This window comes from Callorhinus ursinus, unplaced genomic scaffold (assembly GCF_003265705.2).
Source record: "Callorhinus ursinus isolate GAN/ISIS: 27379988/994484 unplaced genomic scaffold, GSC_fseal_2.0 scaffold10, whole genome shotgun sequence".
Classification (NCBI taxonomy): domain Eukaryota; kingdom Metazoa; phylum Chordata; class Mammalia; order Carnivora; family Otariidae; genus Callorhinus; species Callorhinus ursinus.
In genome coordinates this window covers 65,879,769-65,896,680 of record NW_027397072.1, presented here as the reverse complement: position 1 = coordinate 65,896,680, position 16,912 = coordinate 65,879,769, and the positions used below count along the sequence as shown (strand labels likewise).

At 40.2% G+C, this 16,912-nt stretch overlaps 1 protein-coding gene and 1 pseudogene across 5 annotated transcripts in view; both read right to left on the bottom strand.

Moving 5' to 3' along the window:
- The window catches only part of CCDC88A (coiled-coil domain containing 88A), a 116,821-nt gene extending 100,905 nt beyond the window's left edge, over window positions 1-15,916 (bottom strand). For 3 of the 5 annotated variants that reach the window (XM_025868810.2, XM_025868811.2, XM_025868812.2), the window contains exons 1-2: window positions 15,019-15,916; window positions 14,797-14,897 (exon numbers count right to left, since the gene is read on the bottom strand). In XM_025868810.2, the coding sequence (XP_025724595.1) occupies window positions 14,797-14,897; window positions 15,019-15,081 (164 nt within the window). In that variant the 5' untranslated portion in view covers window positions 15,082-15,916. The remainder of the gene's footprint in view (window positions 1-14,796; window positions 14,898-15,018) is intronic. The other 2 variants (XM_025868813.2, XM_025868815.2) reach the window with 1 other exon arrangement.
- Window positions 3,393-5,079, bottom strand: LOC112821570 (T-complex protein 1 subunit eta pseudogene; annotated as a pseudogene).
- Window positions 15,917-16,912: the final 996 nt, after the last annotated feature.

The following is a 16,912-nucleotide window of genomic DNA, read 5'->3' as shown; positions in this document are numbered from 1 at the left end:
GTCCGACTCTTGATTTCAGTTCAGGTCATGATCTCAGGGTCCTGGGACTGAACCCTGCATCAAGACCCGCACTGGGCACCACACTAGAGTTGTCTAGTGTAGAGTTGTCCCTCTCCCTCTCCCGCCTTGTAGTATAGAGTTGTCCCTCTCCCTCTCCCGCCTTGCTCTCCTGCGCATGCACCTGTTCTCTCCCTCTCAACCAAATAAATAAAATCTTAAAAGAAAAAATCTAACTTCCTCCCCCTTGATTTCCCTATCTATATCTCTAGAGACCAAGCCTGACTTCTTTTTTTTTTTAATAAAGATTATTTATTTATTTGAGAGAGCGAAAACAAGAGTACATGAGCAGGGGGAGGGGCAGAGGGAGAAGCAGGTGACCTGCTGAGCAAGGAGCCCAGTGAGGTACTCCATCCCAGGACCCTGGGATCATGACCTGAGCCGAAGGCAGATGTTTAACCAACTGAGCCACCCAGGTGCCCCCAAACCTAACTACTAACTTTCAATTAGTAGGGCTCCCTAATCTACTCTCACTAACATACACATTCTCTCTCTCACTCACTCAAAAAAAAAAATACAAAATACAAAATTCGTACAAATTAAAAAAGAAAAAAAAACCCTAGGTAATAACAACAGATTTGTTTTTAAATACATACTTGGGATCATTCACCATTCATTATAGATTCATCTTAATTATATATATTCAATACTTAACACAAAGACCTAAGTTTAAAATAAATGACATGTATACTGTACTTACAAAAGTGGAAATACAGTTTAATTCATTTGCAAAGATTTAAAATATAGAGTTGGAAAAAAATAGCTTTCAATTATGAGAAAACTCAACTCTCCATTTTCCCTCAACATTCAAGTTAATGGAGAATTTACTGTGGTTTACCCTTTTTTAACCAGTCTTGGCAAAAACAGATTAGAGTATTGCCTCCACTGGTTTTTCTCCACAATTTCTCATCCTCCACAACTCCGTAGTAATCCAGTTCTTAAACAATAAGTCGGACCCAACACTTAAAACTAAACTATCTTCCTTGGTCCTTTAGCACCCAAGGAAAGGAAATAGTCATGTTGTCAATAATAACATGAAGTTCACCTTTTTCTAGCCTTCACTAGGAAAGTAAATTACATTAAGAATACACCATTGTTTTAAATTTCCTGAAAGACTATGGAGATATTCCACAAAGTTTGATATTTAAAACAAGCAATATACTAATATAAAATTTTTAAATTGCTAGTCTTCTTCCTCTATTAAATTTTTCTTTCAATTATAACACCGGTAGAATTAGCTGTTTATTTCCCAGCTTTCAAAATACTCCTTTCTACCTCTAGTCTTAATCAAGAGATCATTAACCTTACAAAGAATAAGGAAATAAATTCTTTCTCAACTTTAGTTATGTTCACTCTATTCCATTTTATCCACCCATTAGCAAGGTCTAACCTTGGCCCTAAATCATCATTCAGAATTGCAACCTTCAAAATCTCAAATTCTGAAAGTCCCCTCTGACTTCAACTTCCTATTCCACCCTTTCTCAACTTCTTCTAATCCTACTCTTCCTTCATCCTACTGTGACCTCCAGTCCATCAGCCTTCTCCTGATGACACCTGCTTTCCTCCTCATTTTAATGCTCACACTCTATTCATTTCAACTGTTCACGTGGATAGCCCTATGTCTATCCCCAATTCTGAGTAAAGTCTACAGATCTTTTTGTCAGTTTCTGAGCAGCTAGGCATCATTGGGTAAGTTATTCAACTATGCTGACTGGCTCCACTACAAATACGTGCTTTCCAAATCTCAAATTAGCCATCAACCTTACATGACAATACTTGCATTCATCTTTAACTGACTCCCTTTGTGATTTCCTCCCAGCAGGCTTGAGAATTTTCCTACTTTCCTCAAATTTCCAGCCTTTTAATGTTGCTGTATTGCTGTTTCCTACGATCTATCACTGGCCCCTTCTGTACTTTTTTTCTGACACCCATGCCTTTTTCTATCACAAACTTAAAAGCAAATTCCCGTATCTCTCTCTATTCTAGACTTTTCCCTGAGCACCAGGCCTATGTATATCCACCTGCCCACAAGTTATTTCTCACCGTTCACCAGACACACCAAAACTAACTCAGAACTTATTTTCTACACTTACCCTCCCCTCCAAGTTTCATCCTCCTATAATGTCTTACTTACTAAGGGCACTACCATCTGCTCCTTACCCAAGTAAAAAGTAGTCATCCCAGTAATCCCCTTCTCATTCTTCATAACAAATTGGTAACCAAATCCCATTATTTCCATGCTATCTCTCTTCCATATCACTTCAACATCAGTGTTGTTTCTATCTCTATTCTGGCCCCCTTAAACACCAAATTCAATCCTTCTAAAATGCAAATGCTATCTGTTTCAATTCCTTTTATGATTTGGGTAGCCTATATTACTGTTTTTCAAGCTGGAGTAAGGTAGTGACACCTTTTTAAAAAACAAAATTATCAAGAATCTGAAGATTTGGGACGCCTGGGTGGCTCAGTCAGTTAAGTGTCTGCCTTCGGCTCAGGTCATGTCCCAGGGTCCTGGGATCGAGTCCCCACATCAGGCTCCTTGCTCAGCGGGGAGCATGCTTTTCCCTCTGCCTGCCGCTCCTCCTGCTTGTGCTCTCCCTGACAAATAAATAAAATCTTAAAAAAAAAAGAAAAAAAGAATCTCTGAGGATTACTCTACAGATATCCTAAGAGTCCAAAGACCCAGTATGAGAAAGTGACTTAAGAAACTAGTCTTATTCTATGAAAAAAAAAATCAGTTGTGAATGATCATTGCAAAAGAATTTTATTAGCACCTCTCGAAAAAGAATTTAAATTACTGAAATGAAAACACAAAATTAAAATTCCTAAATTACCACAGACCCCCCCCCAAATATCTGTGGACCATCATAGCATCACTAGTTATGATGTTTAATTTTATGTGTCAACTTTGATGGACCACAGTGCATAGATATTTGGTCAAATATTATTCTGGATGTTCTATGAAGGTGTTTCTTTGGATAAGATGAACACATAAATCAATAGACTTTGAGTAAAGCAGATTACCCTCCATAATGTCAGGGGGCTTCATCCAATCATTTGAAGGTGTTATTGGAACAAAGGCTGACCTCCTAGCAAGCTGCCTTTGAACTCAATGCAATTCCCTGAGTCTTCAGCCTGCCAGCCTGCTACCTACCCTGCTCCATCAATTTGTTTTTTTTTTTTCCTAAGTCTTACATTTATTTAAATAACCTCCAGTGAGAACAGAGTGGGCCAACTACTACCCTTTCCTCGTAATACCAATGGACCAATACAGGGAGAGTAAGCATACCCTGCAGCCAGCCTGCCAGCCACTCGAGTGAGGGGCAGGGTACCTCTCAATGAGGGCGGCCCCAGCCACGGCCCGCAGCTGGGGGAGCATCCACTGTTGAGCGAGGGTTTTTGATGGTTTCATCTACTGACACGATAAGGCAGGTGGCCTCAGAGGCTGCGGTCAGGGCACTGATGCGCACCATGGCTGGCTCCCACACGAAGGCCTCAAAGTTGTCAGCAATGTCCTCATTGTTGATGTCCACTCCGTACCACATGCCCTCCTGCGCATGCCGAACCTGCAGCTTGTTGAGGATGTTTGTGGCATCAAAGCCAGCATTGTCACACAGCTGGCGTGGGATAATTTCCAAGGCCTTGGCATATGCCCCAATCGACAGCTGCTGTTTTCCTGGAATGGTCCTTGAGTAATCCCACAGGTACTTGGAGAGCTCCATCTTAACGGTCCCGCCACCAGCCACCACTGAATCATTCTTGATGGCCCTCCTGGCAATCATGATGGCGTCATGCAGGGACCGCTCTGTCTCCTCCATAAACTGCTCAGCACCACCAGGAAGGATGATAGTGCAAGTCTTGGCCTTGGGGCAGCTAGTGAAGAAATTGTACCTCTCGCCTCCAATCTGGGTCTCTTCAAAGACCTGGCAGTGGCCCAGCACATCTGATGATAGAGCATTCACATTCATTTGGATGGAGCCTCTGCAGGCCATCATCGTCCTCTTCAGATCCTCCTCCAGCACTCGGCCAGCACAGAACATGTCCCTGTCGGCAAAGTACTGGGTGGCCACATCCCTGATGGGGAGTTTCGACAAGACGACTTTGGCTCCAGAATGATGGATCCTCTCTAACTTGTCATAATGTTCCATTCAGTATCAACAATTGCCTGATAATCCTCAACGGTGTGGACTCTGATTTCAGCATTATCTTTCTCAGCTTTCAGCTCAAGCTCAACATTTAAATGGCCAATCACTGGATTATTGTACTTTTTGGGTTGCATTTCAAACCCAGCATAAGAGAAAGTCTTCTTGAATGTGACGCCTGCTACCAGCTGGGACTCCTCTAGGACATCACCTTGCACCTTCTTGATTCCAATCATTTTAAGCCGCAACAAATCATTGAGCATTAACACCGAATCCACCACCATCTTTGCGAAGGCGGCTTTCTGCTGGGAAATCAGCTTGGCGCTCAGAGCAGTCATGGCACACTTCTCCAGCAGCTTCCTCTGCTCCACTTTATCTTCCTTCTTCACGGTCATAGCAACCTCTTTGATCTTGTTAACTGAGAACTGGGTGGCAGTGCGGAAAGCTCAGATGGTGATCTGTGGGTGCAAACCTTCCACCACATAGGGTTTCACTTGCTTCAGAAACTGCAGCCAGGAAGGTCACTGAGGTGGTACCATCACCAACCTCAGCATCTTGGGATTTGGCAATGTCCACTAAAGTCTTTGCTGCAGGATGGACAACATCAAGGAGTTTCAGAATTGTGGTCCCATCTTTAGAAATTCTTGCTTTGCCTCGGGCATCTACAATCAGCTTGTCCATGCCACGAGGGCCCAGGGTGGTTCCTACAGCCTCCGCAATCACCTGGCAGGCACTGATGTTACTTACAAGCTGGGGGATGCCTTGGGAGCTATTGGTCCCCTCTTTCCACAGGATAACTGGTGTGGGCATCATTTTGGAAGCTTATTCAGTGGCTCACTACTCCTCCTGTCTTTTTTGCGTCCGGGCGGCCAAGCCCCCAACAGTTTTTAAACTAGCCAATCCTCCACAATCTCATGAGCCAATTCCTTAAAATAAATCTCTCTCTCTCTGTATACACACACACACGCACACGCACACACACCCCTTGGTAGTTCTGTTTCTCCAGAGAGAATATGAAGTAACACATGTCTCTATAGGAAAAAAATCCAATCTTCTTAACATGGTATCTAAGGACAGTCTCCCAATCCCCACCTCTTCAAACTCATCTCCTACGTGCAAGAAGCATATAATCTCGGGGCACCTGGGTGGCTCAGTCAGTTGGGCGGCTGCCTTCAGCTCCGGTCGTGATCCCGGGGTCGAGCCCCGCATCGGGCTCCCCCCGCTCGGTGGGGAGTCTGCTTCTCCCTCTCCCTCTGCCTGCAGCTCTGCCTACTTGCATGTTCTCTCTCTATGTCTCTGTCAAATAAATAAGTAAAATCTTTAAAAAAAAGAAAAAGAGAAGCTATGATCTCTGCTTCGGCCATACAAAATAACCTATAGTTATTTGATTCTACTATTTTTGTCACATATTTATGCCCCTTTTCACGCCATTTTCCTCCGACTCCCACGTTCCTGGCTCCAACTTACCAGATCGGTCCTACTCGAGGGTCACGTCCTGGTTCACATCTCCCCCCTTCCTCTTGGTGCATTATTTCAAGAACACAATCCCACTATATAGCACATTTATCACACTGCAGTGTATCTGCATGTTGTCCCCCTCACTAGTGAGCAAAGATCACACCTTATTCAGCATCATATCCCCAGCTTCCAGCAGATAGCTTGTGATACAGTGAGCACTCAGAAATTACTCAACGACTAAACTAATCTCCGACGGAACCATCCCTTCAGCCTTCTCACCGAGTACTGTATTTAGATCCTGGCAAAACGGATCTCAGCCCCTAAACCCACTCTGGCGCTCCTCAGGCCACGCCCTTCACCACTGGGCAAAGAATCCATGGAAACTACAGGATATACCCATACACTTCCCCTCTTAGATTCCATTGCAGTCACCTGGAACTCTGGAATTTCTTGCCCAAATATCTCTAACCCAATTACAAGGCTTGCACAGGAATCTTTCCTAGGTCTGTCCTGAGGATGGACTATGCTACAGACGTATATACCCCTGTGCCAAGGACTACTGTTTGGAAGAGCTTGGATCTTGGGCATGCATGCAGGGTGTCCACAGGCATGCACATGAGACCTGTCTGTGGTGTTAGAGCTAGGGATGTGGGGAGGAGGTTGGGCTCCACGACATTCTGATGTGAAACCGAATACTTGAATTCTCAATTCTATAAATTCTAAATTTGAATCTTTCCTTTTAAGTCACTCCGAAGGTATATTTTTCAAGATAAAAGATCAGAACATAGCCAACAGTTTATTAGCCTGGTTTATAATCTTTAAATATTTAGGCCTATTGTGGTAAATGAATGCTTGCCCTGAGTCTCACAAATGTCAGAATAAAGTTGATGGTTTCATCAACCTAGTTTTATTAAATATTGAACTAGCAAAATAGAGCTAAGATAGCACAGGAATAAAATCAGACGTTACCTCTTTTTATTGCACTTCACTTCACTGAACGTTGTAGATAATTATGTTTTTTACAAATGGAAGGTTTATGAAAATCTGTTAATCAAGTCTATTGGCACTATTTCTCCAACAGTATTTGCTCACTTTTTTTTTTTTTTAAAGATTTTATTTATTTATTTGACAGAGACACAGCGAGAGGGAATACAAGCAGGGGGAGTGGGAGAGGGAGAAGCAGGCTTCCTGCTGAGCAGGGAGCCCAATGCAGGGCTCGATCCCAGGACCCTGGGATTATGACCTGAGCTGGAGGCAGATGCTTAACAACTAAGCCACCCAGGCGCCCCAGCATTTGCTCACTTTCTGTCTCTGTGTCACATTTTGGTAATTCTTGCAGTATTTCAAACTTTTCATTATTATAGTATTTACGATGATCTGTGATCAGTGATCTTTGATCTTGCTATTGTAAATGTTTTGGGGGTGCCACAAACCACATCCATGTAATACAGTAAACTAACCAACAAATGTTGTGTGTGTTTTGACTGCTCCACCAACCATCCTGATCCAGGAATTAAATTTATAACTTTCGAGGTAGTTTCTTCCTCTATACCACAGCAACTCTCTAAAAGTAGCTAGCTTGGTAATGACTAAATTATTAGACAGACATCTCTTAATATCAGCTAAAATCTCAAATATCATTTTTAAATATTGAAACATTATGCTCAGAGTGGGACCAATCTGTTTCACAAATCCTAAAAGAAGGTCAATTGGTGTTCTGAAAGAGTGTAGTTAAGAACTGATGTTCCTTGGGGCACCTGGCTGGCTCAGTTAGTAGAGTGTGCCACTTGATCTTGGGATTGAGTTCAAGCCCCACATTGGGTGGAGAAATTACTTAAAAAAATAAGTAAATAAAATAAAAAAATAAAAATAAAGAATTGCTGTTCCTTTGAGTTTCCCATATTAATACATGTGATAGAGAAAATTTTCAGTTAAAAAATTAAAAAATACTCCCATATGTAGCAACTACTTTTTGTTCTCTTATCACTTTTTATAGCTTAATTAGATATGAATCAGAGAATTAGACGATCACAATGGACTGCTCTTAAAGACATCAGTCCAACATAAGGCTGTGGAAAAAAAATCTCAACATGTTCGACATCATCAGTAACATTATTGGAAACCAAACCAAAGTCACTGTATATTCTTTTTTTAAAGCTTTTATTTATTTATTTGAGAGAGAGAATGAGCACAAGTGGGGGTAGGCAGAAGGAGAAGCAGACTCCCCACTGAGCAGGGAGCCCAATGGAGGGCTCAATCCCAGGCCTCGGGATCATGACCTGAGCCGAAGGCAGACACTTAACCAACTGAGCCACCCAGGCACCCCAGTTACTGTATATTCTAATACCATACAAAAGCATGGACTATGACTTGTTCTTATAACCTCAACTCAGGCTAGACATAACATAGGTGGGGAAAATATTCAATAAAGGTAATTAAATAATGAGACAAAGAACAAAAGAAGAGAAATAGAAGACAAGCTAGGGGAGCCTGGGTGGCTCAGTTGGTGAAGCGCCTGACTCTTGGTTTCAGCACCAGTCATGATCTCAGGGTCATGGGATTGGGGATCGAGCCAGCTCCTTTCTCAGGGAGGGTCTGCTGGAGATTCTCTCCCTTTTCCTCTGTCCTTCCCCACCACAGTCATGCTAACTTACACTTGCTCATGCTCTCTCTCATTCTCTCTTAAAAAAAAAAAAAAAAGGTAAAACAAACTAAATTCTACAATACTAAAACTGGAGTTCTCAAAATTTTAAAAGTTAATAAAATTATAAAATGTTTCATTCACTCCTTTGACATTTAATAAAAACTTGTGACATACCAAATCTATGCTAGGTGCTGGTGATACGTAACAAAAATCTCTAGCCTCTAAATGCTAACTATCTAGTAGCTGCAGCACTTTAACACAATTTGGTAAAGACAGATATGGGATGATAGGGGAGAGAGCAACTAACTATGCCAAAGTCTCTTGGCTTCAGAGGTTGTTAAAGAATGAGCAAAAACTTGCTAGGCAAAAAAAAGGGGAAAGGGCACTGTATGGAAAAATGATTATAATAATAGAAATAAAACAAAGATCAATAGCTAACAATAATTTAATCTTGCCTTTTGCTAAGCACTGTGCACAAATTATCCTATTTGATTCTCATAACCCTATGACTCCTTTTATCCTAATTATAAATGAAGAAATTGAGAAGTAACTTGCTAACGATCATACAGCTATATAGAGGTGACACCAACAGAGATTATGCAAAACTAAACTGTGAATGATCGTGATTTGTTTGAAGAAACAGAAATAGGTAGGTATGGCCTAGCAAATGATAATACTAATGATAGCAACCAACACTGGGGATACAGTGGTCAACAAAACAGAAAATAGATACTATCTGTGCCTTATTAGAGATTAAGTCTACTCCAGGAAGGAAACATTATCCTTCATCCCATAGATGTAGGAACTGAGATTTCGAAATACTAAGTAAATTGTTTAAGGTCATATGCTAATAAGTAGCATAGTGAGAATTAAACCCTGTCTGACTTAAAGTCTGTCTGACTCAAAGCCCAAATTTATTCTACTTTACCACATTATCTCTCCATTATTCATATATTCAACAGAAGTATATCAAGTACCTACTGTATGTCAAGCACTATGCTAGGAATAAAGATGAAAGCTACAGTCCATGACTTCAGGTTAGTCAGTGGAATCAGACATACCAAGAGCTGCAATCCAGTGAGATAAATGCTATCAGCAAAACACATTTAGAGTCTTAGAGAAGCACATATGATCACAAATGAGAAGAAACTTGAAGAGAGGCAAGCCCAAAAGTAAGACCAGTCAGGGCTACCACATTAATTCAAAAGTCAGGGATGCATCTAAGAAATATTTAGAAGATAAATCACAAAACTTGGTAATAAGACAGCAACTATGACTATACCCTAAGTGTGTTTTCAAAGAAGCAAAAAACAAAAACAGTAAACTCAACAAAAAATATGAGGTCCAATGAGAAAACCTGAGATGCCCATAACAAAATTCAGAGTCAATGCCATACTTGGGTAAGAAACCCATATATTTTATAAGTCATTTTATGGTCGTTATAGTCATAAAGTTAACACAATCTACTTTTGAATCTTTTTTTTAATTGAAGTATAATTAACATACAGTGTTATATTAGTTTCAGGTGTACAATATATGATTCAACAATCCTATACATTACTCAGTGCTCATCAAGGTAAATGTACTCTTGATCTCCTTTATCTATTTTATCCCTCTTCCATCCACCTCCCCTTAGTTTTGAATCTTAAACATTCATAGAACTAAGGAACACTTCTCAGTTTACTTCCTCTATTAGACAAATGGCTTCTTTTAGGTATACTTTTACGAAGCTGCTTCTCAGAAAATACTTAAGGAGAATCTACATGACCATGCATCATTTAATTTTTGTCCCTGTTAATTTTTTAAGTTAAAAAATGATTTTCATAATAGAGGACTTCTAAAGTTCCTTCCAACTCAAGATTCTAAAACAAGAAAAGCCATAACAAGTATATCGTAACGGTCAGTAGAGATCTCTATAGTTATCTAATGCGGTTGAATCATATCATTGTTCTGATACCATTAACAATGTTCTCAATATTTAAAACCCTAATATATCCATATTTTCAACTGCTTAGGTAATATGAATACACACTTTTTAAACTTTAGGATTATGAAATTCACAATGGTATAAACTTCCTAAAATTTCATAGAAAGTAATATTCAAAATGGGTTACAGAACTGCATGACATCTCAAATAGAGAAATGATTATTTCTACTGTCACCAAGCCCAAGTCTGATAACTTGCACTGAGAAAGAAAGATTTCATTTGGTTGAAGTACAAAAATGCCCTGTGGCATGCAGAAGAGCTGGCCCATCATTCCCAATCTCTAAAGAGCTTCCCCTTCCCATTAAAGAGGACTGATGCCATGTCACAAGCTCTTACAGAAATTCTTTGATTCAAAGAGCTACTCAATGAAATCCAGGATTCATCTCAAAATGCAGTGAATCGCAAGTGAACAGATTTCAAAATTGTAAGGCAGAGCTGGTAAACTGGCATGAAGAAGTCAATGCACACAAGGTCCAAAATGGCAAATCCAAAGACACTAATCAATATTCTTACTTTTAGTAAACACTGTAGATAAAAAAAAAAAAATTCTACCATAAGCCTTCTATAACAAAATTCTATGTCACAACTGAAAACAGGAGTACAAGAGTGGCAGGCCAAAGGTGTAATTGTAAGTATATGAACAGATTTCTACTTTGGCCAAGATGGAATATCAGGAACCAAATTTACCCTCTTGCCTGAAACAACTGGAAAAAAAGGACAAAATATATTAAGTGTTTTTCAAGGCAATGGACATCAGGCAACAAAGGACAGTAGATCCTTGATAGGTGGGAAACGTACAAGATGAATCCTCAATTGCCCCAACTTATTACTTTGAAAGAGTTCCTAGGCCATACAACAGATGGAGAACCCAGGTAGAGCAATGACCTCCCTGAGGTGAGGTGGAACTTAATCTAGAAACAGCAAGGTGACTGTCATATACAAAGTAGAGAACCTAAGAATAAAGAGGTTCACAAAAAAATCCAGAGATCTGCAGAGGGTATCCCTCAAGTCTTCCACTGAGTACTTTTAGTATATACACATGTGGAAACTACCCAAGAACAGTGAAAAAAACCACCAAAAAGGATTAGAGGGAACACCACCCAAGCCTCACACACATCCAGGAATAGCTCGTTTTCACCACCCAAAGTACTCAGAGGGTTTTGCCAATAGAGTGACAAAGCGGTACTACCTGATACAACTTAAAAGCAGGATCCGAAAAGATCAAACTGCTTCCAAGTAATTTAACTATATCCCAGAACAAAGCTCAAGAATACCTAATGAAATACAAAAATACCCAGTACCCAACAAGGTAAAATACCAAATGTCTAACATCCAATCAAAAATTACCAGGTATGCAAAAGCAAGAAAACGCAATCCTTTATGAGGAGAAAAATCAATCAAAACCAATCTAGAAATGATACAGACAGAATTAGTAGAAATAAACCTTAATTTAGTTATAACTATATTCCATATGCTCAAGAAGCTACAGAAAAGACAAAGCATCAAAGCTATAGAAATGGGAGATATAAAAAAGGACTGAATTTCTAGAATAAAACTGTAATGTCTGAAATGAAAAATATGCTGGACACAATTAACAGCAAATTAAACATTATAGAAAAAAAGACTAATGAAGTTGGAGACATAGCAAGATAATCTAAAATGAAACAGAGAAGACTGAAAAAAACTGAAAAGAACATCAGTGAACATCAAGCAGCCTGATTTACATGTAATTGGACTTCCAAAAAGGGAAGTGGGGGCAGGAAAAATATACACACACACACACACACACACACACACACTTAAATATTCTTTATAAATATGTATTTTTTAAAATAAATAATGGCCAAAATTTTTCTGAATTTGTTAAAAACCACAAACTCACAGATCCAAGAAGCTCAACGAACTCCAAGCAAAACAAACATGAAGAAAAGTATATAGTTTTATTTAGAAAGGGTTCTCACTCACAAATTCTGTAAACAAATCAGAACAAAGTCAGAAATGACTTAGATTAAGTCTAACTTTTAATTTAACTTACTGGGTACAGTCAACTGACAATTTAATAGAGTACATTAACTTGAGTAAAGTACTCAACAGAAATCTTAATGATTTTTTTTATTTGAAGATTTTATTTATTTATTTGACAGAGAGAGAGAGACAGCAAGAGCAGAAACACAAGCAGGGGGAGTGGGAGAGGGAGAAGCAGGCTTCCCGCTGAGCAGGGAGCCGGATCCCAGGACCCTGGGATCATGACCTGAGCCAAAGGCAGACGCCCAACTACTAAGCCACCTAGGCGCCCCAGAAATCTTAATGATTTTAAAGTTAGCAAAATATAGCTTTAAAAACAATGTATATTTTGTAGCTCTATTAGGCAAATAATTCATTAAAATAAATTTATCTTATTTTAGCAAATTATTTTTTAAAAAACTAATGCCTACTTCTTCCTTCTTTTATTAATTTTCTTTCCTTTTAATTTATATAGGTCATTCAGAACAAAATTAGGACATTGAAAAAACTTTTAAAAGAAACTGAGAGGTGGAACTGAAAACAGAAGCAGATTTGAGGTTTGGAATGGAGCTCATCCTCCAAAAAAAAAAAAAAAAACCTGGCAACCACTATTTTGAAACACCATTACTTTCAAAATATAATGTATTTTTAAATATAAAACTGCACTCAAAATGGAAACAAGCTAAAGTGTCTGTTTTTAGCACCTCCGCTAACTATTCAGGACTCAAAAAAATCTAAGTATTTTTTGGAAAAAGAATCATTCAAATAAAAAACATTAAAGTGGAAAACAAGGGGTGCCTGGCTGGCTCAGTCAGTAGAGCATGAGACTCTCAATCTCAGGGTCATGAGTTCAAGACTCACACCTTGGGCATGAAACCCACTTTAAAAATAAATAAATGAAGTGGAAAACTAAAGTAATGTATTTTCCTATTTTGTAAAAACACCTTTTTTTTTAGGGTTCAGAATACAATTTCAAAATTTTCTGTCTAAAAACAAGAGAGGGGAACAAATTCTGAGTATCTACTGTAATAGCTACCCTTCCTGTCATGTGTGTTCCCTAAAATAGAAGTCAATTTAATTATTCTACCATTTTGCTTAGAGAATAATGGGATATCTCAAAGACAAAAAATAGTTCCAGGGGAGAGCTGCCAAAAATATATTTACTAACCCTGGAAATAAGTAATGTCTACATTCCTTTTTCCTTTCTTAAAGAAAAAAATGTATACACACATTTAGATAATATATATATTTCTTTGGGTGCCTATTCAAATAAAACACCTTCAGAAAGTATATAGTAGTATAATACTTCCCTGTAGGATCAACACATACATCAAAACAGCAAACAGACTACAAATATCTCTGAGCACACAGACTGAGAAGTTACCACTGGAACATTTATGAATGTGACTTCTACATTTTTTAAATAAAAAATCTAAAAAGAAACATAATTTCATACAAAATACAGAAATGATACTTTATTAGCCTATTTACAGTAGGCTTATTCCTTAGTAACAATTATTTATTAATAATGCACTAAATTCCCACATATATAAAAGGTAAGAATGCCTTGAAATTTAAAGTTCCAAACTACTCTTGTAATCAGATTCAATTCAAGAGACAGAAGGCTAAATACACATTATTTTGAGCACAACTATAACAGAGTTTGTACTTAGAAAACCTACACAGATGTACTTAGAATGCATGTATGCTACAATACCTATAATGATAAAAATGGTTTTTATTTCACTGATCTACCTACCCTTATGATTTTGATATCAATTCCCATCCTAAAAAAACTTTCCTACTTATTACAAACCCAGTATCACAAACATAAAAGACAAAGATTTTCCTACTAAATCATTAGTTGTCATCAAGATGTCAGTTACTGGCATTTCACAACTCCCTTAAAAATACTTTAAAATGATCTCCTAAATATTAATCTGTTAATTCACGTAATAATCTCAACAGACTTGAGTTACTGTGCCCACTTAAATTACTTGCTACAGCAAGAGTTCTCACCAATCAGAACTGTTATTTGAAATTCTCTCTTCTGAAATCTGTTATTATTTCACCAGTTTCAAAATTTGAGCCACTTATTTTTAGACACAGAGGTTAATAAGAAACATTTCTGCATCAAATACACATAACTTCACAGTAGAGGCTTTATTCCCCCTCAGGAAACTATTCTCATATTCTATTTTTACCAAATTATTGGAGGACAATGTGGTTTGGATTTCAGCACTGAAGACAATAAGTGACAATACACGGTTTGCAGAATAAAAATTAAAGTTTCACAATTTTAACAGGTATAATTATTAGGTTGTGATAAATGGGCTGGTGGGCACGTAAGACTATCACCCCTTTCAAGGTCCAATTCTTAAACCACCTGAATTCTTTTGGCCAAAGAACCAAATTAGGAGCCTCAAACATAAAGTCTCTAAGTTCTCAGTATACCCTTTTTCAAAGAAAACAAGTTACCTAGAAAAGAGGAAAAGGACACTTACATTTGGAGCATGACCTGGTTCAAGAATACCCCATCCACCAAAGCCACATATTCATCCAAGTTGGTCCCATTTCCTGCAGCGAGAGGTCCAAACGTTTTAACCTAGAACAGAATGATCATTTAGGACACGAACGCCCATCTCCATCTCCGCAGCGACAAATAATGCAGCAAAATGTAAAATAATGCAGCAAAATGTAAAATAAATATCCAAAACCCTACTTACCCAAGTGACCAAGGGGCTGGTCATAAACTGCTCCAGAAGGGGAGTAAAAATCTCGTTCTCCATTTTACAGATAATGTATTTGAAAAAGGGAACTACCACAAAAATACGCCTAGGGAAGGGATCACTAAACGTTGAAGTAAGTAGAAATCAATGAAAGTCCATTTTGGCACAGGAAGAAAATCCCATCGTGGAGGGGAGAAAAACTCTCCCTCCTCAAAAGACACCCCAGAGGGGAATGAGCCGAAAATCCGAGAAGCGGCTTCGACAGCAGCCACGAGCGGCAGCTTGCGCTGGAAATGTCTGTACCGGGCGAGGAGGGGCAGAGAAAAGGCATCTGGAGGAGGAGGAAGGGAAAGGGGGCTGGAGCAGCAAGACAAAAAGCCCGTCAAGGTTGCCCAGCTTCTAAAGGAGCCAGACCAGCGCAGCTGCCCGCAACGAATTAATCCCAACGTGGGCTAAATTAAATACCACGTTAGATACCACGTTAGGGGTTCCGAGCAGCAGCCAGGCTCGACCTCCGCGTTCCGCTCAACACGTTCCACCCACCAGTGGGCATGGAGCCGCTTCGATCCGCGGAGCCTCCCCTGCCAGCAGCCCCTCACCAACGACAGGCAGGGCTCGCCCCTTCCCCCCGAGCAGACACCATCCCTCCGCCGCCCTCAAGCCTCGCCTCCAGCCCCCTTCCCCTCCCGGGGGGTGGGGGCTTGAATGGGTGTCCCTAACCCCCCAGTTTCCTGAGCCCCGCAGGCTTTTCAGCGCGCCTCTGGGAAGCCCTGGCACAAAATCACCGCCGCGCTCCTGCCTCCTCCTCCGCCCTCTCTGGAGGAGCCGGAGTAACGGCCCCCTAGCCGCAGTGCCGCATCACACCCCGCTCCTCGCCGCCCAACCAGAGCCACGAGCCCTCCGTCAAAGGGAGCGCGCTTCTCCCTCCGCGCCCATATCCTTCCGCCGACTCACCGCCCCTCCCGCGCCGCAGCCTCTGGATTGTGGGAGAAGAAAACCGCTGCATGAGCGCGCTCCCGAGCGCGCGCGCCCCCCGGGTCGGCCCCGCCGCCGCCCAGATTTTGGCGGCGGGCGCGGGCGTGGACGCGCTCGCTGCAGCTGCTGCGGTGACCCGCGCCTCGCTCGAGCCCAGGACTGTTGCCAGGGCGTGGGGGGCGGGGATGGGGAAGGCAGAGGAAGGGGTCTCTTTGCTCGGTCGCTCATGCCTAATTATGGTTTATTTCCTCCCCGAGTGCCTTCTTTGATGTGTGAAGGAGAGGGAACGAAATCCTTCTCTTTTAAACATGAGGGATGCAGACTGCCTTTTTCGGACAGTTTGATTTGGTTTCTTAAGCGTGCTTTCGCCCGCAAAACGGAGTAGGCAAACTCAATGCAGCAAACAGCAAAAGAGGGACTTGAGCTGCAAACTTGGTTTTGTTTTTTCTTTTTTCCTCTTCTCCTTTAAAAAATCCAGGTCACTAAAGCATGAATGCTCTTCAAAGTTGCAAGTGAATGTAGTAGGATTTTAAATAACCAAAGCTGTCTTTCAACATGGTATTCCCTGACTAGAGCAAACGTGATTCAGACATTGTTGTTTGATTATTTGGCAATTGAAAAAAAAATCCAAACAAAATCAAGAGCTACTAAAAGGAAACATTTGAAAGTCATCCAAGATGGGTGACAAACAGATTACAGATTTGTCATAAATCTATGCTATGCACGACTGGAATCATCGAAGTAATTTTAACAGTTCCCCCAGCAAAATCAAATGTTAACTCCTCATTTTGAAGGAACATAAAAACCTCTTTCCCTGGCCAAAATGGGCATGTAAAACAATTTTTTGATAAAATAAATATAGTATTAAAGTTTTGCAGTGTGTGCTGTTTACATTTACATAAATCTCTACTTTGAG